This window comes from Rhagoletis pomonella, unplaced genomic scaffold (assembly GCF_013731165.1).
Source record: "Rhagoletis pomonella isolate Grant_MI unplaced genomic scaffold, Rhpom_1.0 Rhpom_scaffold_07541, whole genome shotgun sequence".
Classification (NCBI taxonomy): domain Eukaryota; kingdom Metazoa; phylum Arthropoda; class Insecta; order Diptera; family Tephritidae; genus Rhagoletis; species Rhagoletis pomonella.
This window is the reverse complement of record NW_023466069.1, coordinates 1-7,960: the sequence shown is the minus strand read 5'-3', so window position 1 is coordinate 7,960 and position 7,960 is coordinate 1. Positions and strand designations below refer to the sequence as shown.

At 42.4% G+C, this 7,960-nt stretch overlaps 2 protein-coding genes and 1 pseudogene across 2 annotated transcripts; all 3 read right to left on the bottom strand.

The window, feature by feature from the left end:
- Positions 1-401: 401 nt before the first annotated feature.
- LOC118755822 lies at positions 402-2,548 on the bottom strand (annotated as a pseudogene).
- A 912-nt stretch (positions 2,549-3,460) lies between these two features.
- On the bottom strand, positions 3,461-4,447 carry LOC118755821. The gene has a single exon (XM_036490633.1). It carries the CDS (start codon positions 4,445-4,447, stop codon positions 3,461-3,463), a length of 987 nt encoding a protein of 328 aa, XP_036346526.1.
- A 2,056-nt stretch (positions 4,448-6,503) lies between these two features.
- On the bottom strand, positions 6,504-7,490 carry LOC118755820. The gene has a single exon (XM_036490632.1). It carries the CDS (start codon positions 7,488-7,490, stop codon positions 6,504-6,506), a length of 987 nt encoding a protein of 328 aa, XP_036346525.1.
- Positions 7,491-7,960: the final 470 nt, after the last annotated feature.

Below are 7,960 nucleotides of genomic sequence, written 5' to 3'. Positions count from 1 at the left end.
TTCTCACCGCATCGACGGCATCGTCCTTCGCTGGCACATCGTTCGGTTGCGTGATCTGTGGCTAAACAATTTCCACAGTATCGACCAAGTAGCGCTTCTCTTAACCTTTCTTCAGGTGTTTTCGCGCGAAAAACCGGGCATACCCTAATTGGGTGATTTGCGTCACATAAGTGGCACGGCACGACGAAGCGATGGGCATTCTTTGCGGCGTTTCGCTTTACTGCACTGAAGCGGGTCATGGTTGTCTGAAATACGCTTTTTTTTATTTAGGTGCCTCAGTTAAGTTATATTTATTTTTTTTTTGTACGTTGTTGTTGGGTAGCGAGCGATTAAATATATAAAAGTAAAACGGATCGGCGAGAAAGTTTCGTTTTCCTTTTGCAAATCTTAAATTTTACGATCTAAGCAGGGCGTTCTTGGCTATTTGGCTCAACCACGGGCAGTTGGACCTCCAGACTCTCGCTCAGGTATCGTTCCCTGAATATATGCTGAAATAATGCAACACTTAACCGCATCACATCCTCTATTTGCGCTTTGGTAAGTACAAAAAACTTTCCTATCAATTTCTGTTGCTCCGCATCATTTTCGCAACATTCGTTTACAGGTATTTTGTACTTTATATAGTTTTGTGTTGCGATATCAGCAAGAAACTGTTTCTCATACATTATACGCTTTTCATCAGTGACCACAGCGCAAGTGTGTATCACAATCGGATCAATCAACTTACGCTGGCCGTTGGAAATCACCTGAAGGACGTGCATTGTATCGGATAGATTAGTGAGTAGACCACGGGTCACATACACGAATTGTATGGGATTCTGTTCCGTGATCACACTGCTATTCTGAAGTTGATGAATCAACTTAAATGCATATTCAAAGCCCAGAGAGTGATTCGTTTGGCCTTTCGTCACAACAAGCGAGTGTATGTAGTTAAGAATCTCCTCTTTACGGGCGCGTGTCGCGTAAAATACACTATTTGATGCCTCATTAGGATAGGAATCGAATTGCACTATGTGTGCTTCATCGGAAACTGTTGTCACGGAAATAAGATCGGTTGGCGACAGCAGTTGCAGAATACTGGTAACTAAGGCCTTCGTAAGCTCTAATAACTCCATATTCATTGCAGATCCCACATCCAGTAGTAGAAAAACATACTTATTCTTTATAGATGAAACATATAATTGTTGGAAGTAAGTCTCTGCATAATAGTGTGTTTGCATATCTTCAGCATTATCACTACGCGATAGAAAATAGATATGTTTAAAGTGGTTTCCTAGGAATTTTAGTTTCGAGTTAGTTGCAGATGCGGTTGAGGCCGTACTGCGTACGTTTGCAGACATTTTAGGAGCTTCAATTAAGAAATCGCTTTTCATTAGTGCATTCTTAAGCGCTTGTAATTTCTCGAGTATGTACGCATTGGCGCGGGCCTCAAAGGAACCTTCATCCATGAAATAATTGTTCCTATCAAACTGTTGATAGTACTTTGATTTATGAGCTGGTGTTACTGCTGAATCAGTCTTAAGATAGTTTAATATTTGTATTTGCTGTCTGTTGTAATTTAATTCGGTTGCGATAATTCTTTTAGTTTCGCTGGCAGTTAGTTGAAATGTTTGTATGCAAGTGTGCAAATACATATGCAGATTGCGTACTCCATGCCCAGTAGCAATTAAACCATCTAAATCATCGATTGCTAAATCGAATTCGTCTTCCTCGCTCTCATCTTCACTCCGGTCATCTTCATCTTCGTCATCTGCATCAGCATCTTCTTCCTCCGATTCGGCTTCGTCGTTTATGTCCCCATATTCAGCTGCTTGGAGATGCTGTTGCAGCAGCACTTTTGTAATGTTGAAGCGAAAAAAATCTCACAATTCCAGCACCACATGCGTTGACTTTTGCAGCTTCTTCGCAAGTCGTTTGCTGAATATCTGAAGGTCATGTTGCAGTGTTGCCGACGCAGAATTGTAGAATGATTCGCTATTATTTTTTAAAGCGCCCATGCTAGCCGCTACGCCATTGCTGCTAAAATGCGCGGAATCAAATAGCTCCTGTATTGTGGCAACGCGCATTTCTACATTGCGTATAATCCGCAATCGCGCGTCAATATTACGCACCACTTCCAGCACATTTTGTTGATTATTGTAATTTGCAAAAAAACACGCTGGCTGTTGTTTGACCAAAAGATGAAGAGACTCCGATAGATCCAATATTGCTAGGCTCCGTTGCATTGCGTCGCAAAGGCACTTTTTGTGGTGCAGCGGAAACTCCGGCTACCGAGGCTGGCACCAGCAATGGAAGCGCATTTACATTGGCAGTGATAAAATCCTTGGTTACCAGCGGCAATTGAGTGGTTGCATTTAGATTTACATTAAGACTAATATTACTTAAAGATACAGGAACATTGCTCTTAGTGCGGCTGTTATTTTCTGTTGCAGGAACTGTGACTGCTGCATTCTTGTCAAAGTTATCGAGCACCAGTGCGTCACAGCTAAATAGCAAAACCAGAATTAGTACTCGATTCATACTGTTAAGCATTACTGGCATCTTTATCGTGGTTGCTTTTCCCCTATTTGATATTTGATAACCTCAGCCGTCAAGTTGGTTCATGGCCTGTTATTGGTACGTTCTGAAAGTTACTTGAATGCTCATTTGCGGATATGGTGATTTTCTTTGTTTTGTTTAGCTGTGTTAACACTACATTTTTACAATAGTTTTAATTAAATAAACACTTTTATTTATGCTTAAATTACAGATATTGGTGCTCGTGAAAATTCGTGCAGCACGCAGTCAAGCGATGAAATACATACGGGTTGCAACGAGGAGCTGTCTTACGATTCTTCTGAATTGCGAGATTTTTTATCTAATGGTTAGACTTCGAGGGCCTCTGCTATGTGTAGGTGAGTGATGAAAAGATTTTCATATGATTTATTGAACATGTTGTTAGAAACCCAGGCGAGTTGATATAGGGTGGTGTTGTGTTTTTGTTGTTGCCCCTTTTTTTATATTTCAAATACGCTTGTAGGCAATTGTGAAAATTTTTTCGACAGTATATATATTGAAATATTGTCGGCAATGGGCTGGCAATTGTCACTCTGACAAAATTGTCGCCACAATAGCGAAAAAACTAAATAGCCGCGTCGGAGAGCTTTCACAGGAGAATTTAGTGAATTTATTTATATGGTAATTGCGCGCATTTCGTTACCTTTTTACTTTAATTTGAATGTTTCTCAAAACTAAAATAAAGCGCAAATGCAATTATTACATATGAATTTCATATAAATTTCGTATGACTGGCGTCAATTTTTCACCGATAATTTTAAACCCGACAATGACACTTTTTCACATTTTCAATGGAATCTCTCATGAGGTATAGAAGTGGAATTAGTATGGGTACTGACGGAGTAGAATATTGATGTAGTTGGTGTCTCGTTGAGAGGGTTAGGTAATCATATAAGGGGTAGAATCAAGAAGCATTCGGTGGCTTCTCAATTCTCTCGTTGTACGGTGGCAGTAGGATAAGTTTTGCCAGCGGTCGTGTTACCTGACCCTTCTCGGTGGTGATGTCCACCACACGCACTCGGTTGTCGGAACCGGGGTGCAGGTTGATTACTCTGCCTAATCTCCATTCGTTAGGCGCTAAATTGTCCTCTCTTATAACGACGAGATCACCGATCTCCATATTCTGCTTTGGATTTTTCCACTTAATTCGCTTCTGTAGTTCGGATAGGTATTCTGACTTCCATCGCCTGCAAAAGGTTTGATGTAAAGCCTTTAATTTCTGCCACCTATTTATTATGGAGTCTGGGTTTTCATTTACATCTAATTCCGGTGGCGCGAGTAAATGACCGCCTATGAGGAAATGACCGGGAGTTAGAGGCTCCAAGTCAGTTGGCTCGTTCGATGAGGGACTTAACGGTCGCGAGTTGAGACAAGACTCAACTCGGCATAATAAGGTACTGAGCTCCTCAAAGGTGTATTTGTGGGTGGATGCAATCTTTTTGAAGTGGTTTTTGAAACTTTTTACACCCGCCTCCCACAGTCCGCCCATGTGAGGAGCTGCTGGGGGTATAAAATGCCATGTAAGTGTTTGATGACTATATTTCGATATGGTTTTATCACGCGCTTCTGCTATGAACGCCTTCATTTCAGATCGTAATGATCGAGAAGCTCCGACAAAATTGGTACCGTTGTCGGAGTACATGTTTTTCGGACATCCTCTTCTACCAACAAACCTAGCGAATGCTGCCAGAAAGGATGGAGTGCTGAGATCGCTTGTCGCTTCCAAGTGAATTTCTTTAGTCGTAAAACAAACGAAAAGGCAAACGTAGCCTTTGGAAATGCGGCAACCGCGGCCGCGATAGCTCTTAATCTCAAAGGGCCCGGTAAAATCGACACCTGTGTTTGTAAACGCACGCGAGAATGTTGTGCGTTCTTTCGGTAGGTTACCCATAAGTTGGGTTTGTGACCGTTTCTTATAGATAGTGCAGACTTTGCAGTTGTGGATGATGGACCTGATCATGTTTTTGACTCGGGGAATCCAATATTGCGTCCTAATGAGACGTAACATTAGTTGGTTTTCCCCATGCAAAGAAATCTCATGGACAAACTGGACAAGAAGGCGAGAAAATCTACAATCGTATGGAAGGATAATTGGATGGCGCTCATTATAGGCCAGATCTTGAGACGCGCCGAGGCGACCACCCATCCTCATGATATCATCTCTATCGAGAAAGGGATTAAGGGGCAAAACTTCACTCTTCGCATCGATGGATTCCCCGGATTTCAATTTACTATACTCTTCAAAGTAATGTTGCTTTTGACAGATTTTTATCAAGCGTTGAGTCGTTATTTTAATTTCATCAGCGGAAATTAAAGAAGTCTCGGCTCGAAACGAAGCTCTTGTTTTTGGATGGGTTCTTTGAAAAAATCTTATAATATATGATAAAACTCTCAAAGCCCTAGGCAATCCTGAAAATCTATCTAAAATATTAGTTGCATTATTTATTTTAGTTGCTGCGTGCAAATGCACCCTCTTTTCCTCGACTATTGTGTTGTAGTTTGCCTCTTGTACCGGCCATTTAGTTTGGTCTTCTTGTAACCAAGAAGGTCCCTGCCACCACAAGGGATTGTCAACCAATTCGTAAGCAGGCAGTCCTCGGCTGGCTAAATCTGCTGGATTTGATGCCGAATCCACATGCAGCCAGTTCTTATTACCAACTTTTTCTACTATTTTTGTTATCCTGTGGGCGACAAAGGTCGACCACGAACAAGGCGGCTTTCGTATCCACGCGAGAACGATTGTTGAGTCCGTCCACAGGTGTGCTTTTAAATGTCCCAAGTCAAGATTTCTCAGTACCGTCTCGATGATTTCTGCAAGCAGTACGGCGCCGCAAAGTTCCAATCGAGGTAATGAGATAGTCTTTACTGGGGCTACTTTTGTTTTTGCCAAAAGTAGACTTACGAAAACTTTTGCATTTTGTGTAACGCGCAGATATACAGCAGCCGCATACGCTTTTTCCGATGCGTCACAGAAGCCATGTACTTCGACGTCATCTGTTGGTGAGAAATGTACCCATCGAGGTATTCGTATGTTATCGATCTCATGGTAATGTTGTGTAAAATTTTTCCAGCGATCCAGGGTAGTTGGAGTTACGGTTTCATCCCAGTCCGTGCCTTCCAGCCAAATACCCTGCATTAGTATTTTGGCTACGATTATGATGGGCGCGAGCCACCCCAGGGGGTCGAAAAGTTTGGCGATAGCTGATAATATCGCCCTTTTCGTTGGATTATCGCTTTCTTCTAATGGTCTCGCCATAAAATAGAATAAATCCGTATGGGCGTTCCATCTTATGCCGAGAGCCTTCACTGCGCTAGTTTCTTCGAATTCAAGAAAATCTTCGGTTAGCAGATTCGTTTTTGGAATGTCTTTCAGTAAATCTTCGCAATTGGCAGTCCATTTTCTTAATGGAAAACCGGCTGACTCTAACACTTGGGTTATTTCATCTCTGGCATTTATCGCAGAGTCAATGCTGTGTCCTCCCGCTAGAACGTCGTCGACGTACATGCATCTTCGTAAAATATTGGATGCTATCGGAGAGGAGTTTTCCACATCATCAGCTAGTTGTAAAAGTGTCTTTATTGCCAAGTAAGGAGCACAGTTAACCCCGAAAGTGACCGTCTTCAGCTCGTAAAGACTGATCGGTTCGTTCGTATTGGTACGAAAAAGTATGCTCTGGAACTTAGTGTGATTCTCATGCACCATAATTTGCCGGTACATCTTCTCGATGTCGCTGTTGAAGACGTATTTATATAATCTCCAATGTAGGATTAATATGGGAAGATCCGCCTGGAGTACTGGTCCTGGGAGCAGTACATCATTGAGGCTTACACCATTTGCCGTCGGACTTGAGGCATTAAAAACCACGCGAAGTTTTGTTGACGTGCTTTCTGCCTTGATGACCGCGTGATGAGGCAGGAAATAGTTGTCGGAGGACTCTGCTGGTATATTATTTAATTAGCTTTGACATATGCCCTAACGATTCGTATTCCGATAATACCCTGTTATATTCCTTTTGTAGTCCAGGATCCTTGGCCAATCGCGTCTCGTGTCGGAAAAATTGTGAGCACGCTCTTTTTAGGGAGGGTCCTAGGCAGACATTCTCTGGAAAATCCTGCCTGAATGGTAGCGAAACTACATATTTCCCGTCTTTGGTACGTTGAGTTGTATTCTTGTACAACTCCTCACAGTACTTGTCTTCCTCACTTAGGCTTTTGCTCTTCGGCAGATCCTCTACTTCCCAGAACGCAGTAAGCTGCTTATCCAAGGCGACTTCGCTAAAGTATGAAGCAATATGATTGGTTGCACTTGTTGCATCTGGGCGGCCGGTTAATATCCAACCGAACACGGTTTCTTGGGCTAGAAGAGTATTAAGTACATTTTTCTTCAAGCCGCTCAAAATGATTTCTGGATAAATATCTCCTCCAAGCACAAGGTCCACTTGCTCATTAACAAAGAACCTTTTATCGGCCAAAACCAAATCTGGGAATGCTTGTTTAGTTTCAGCGCTAATATGGGTAGTTGGAAGATTTCCAGTTAGTTGTGCTAAGACAAGCACAGTGGTATTCGACCGGAATAATGGGTCAATCGGTGACCGTATTTCCATATTGCATGCTTCTTTGACCTGCGCCGATATGGAATTTGTGATGCCGGAAACTTGGGCATGCAACCTTTTGGATGGCAGGTTGATTCGGCGTTTGAGTCTTTCCGTTATAAAGGAACACTCAGACCCGGAATCAATAAGAGCTCTTGCAGAAAAATCGGTTCCATTATAATGTATATTTACGCGCGCTGTTCCTAGGAGCACACCAGTATTTGAATTTGCAAAACAAGACTTGACATTTTTGTCCCCAGTTGAATTTGGTTTTCCTGTCTTGCGTCTTGTTTGTGCTTGCTTCGATGAAGATGCTCGATTACCAGTTGAGCTTGGCGGCATTTGGTGCGCTGTAGGCTTTTGCTGGTCAGTCTCAAGGTGCAGGAGCGTGTGGTGTCGGGAGTGGCACTTGCTGCAATTAAACGAGCATGTGCATCTTGACACAGTATGTCCAGACTTAAGACAGTTCAAGCAAGAGTTATTGTTTTTCATGAACTCTATTCTTTCAGATGGTGTCATCTTTAAGAAGCGGGAACAGCTGCGTAACTTGTGCTCATTGGACTGGCACATTATGCAAGTGAACTTGGTCACGCTTGCTTGGAAAACGCCAAGTCGTTTTGGGTAGGCCCCCGTAAAAGTGACTCGCCACCCAACTGCTATTAAGTATGTGTGTAATTTGCAAATACGTTCACAAGACAATAATAATACTCGCAAATTAATACTGCAAGGGATCCACACGCAGAAGTGATTTTGTGAAGAAAATGGAATTGTTAAAGGCAAATTACCGTGCACGTTTCAAACAAAGAGGTTAT

Coding starts and splice junctions, on each gene's coding strand:
- LOC118755821 (XM_036490633.1), bottom strand. CDS start 4,447: ATGGGTAACCTACCGAAAGAACGCACAACATTCTCGCGTGCGTTTACA.
- LOC118755820 (XM_036490632.1), bottom strand. CDS start 7,490: ATGCCGCCAAGCTCAACTGGTAATCGAGCATCTTCATCGAAGCAAGCA.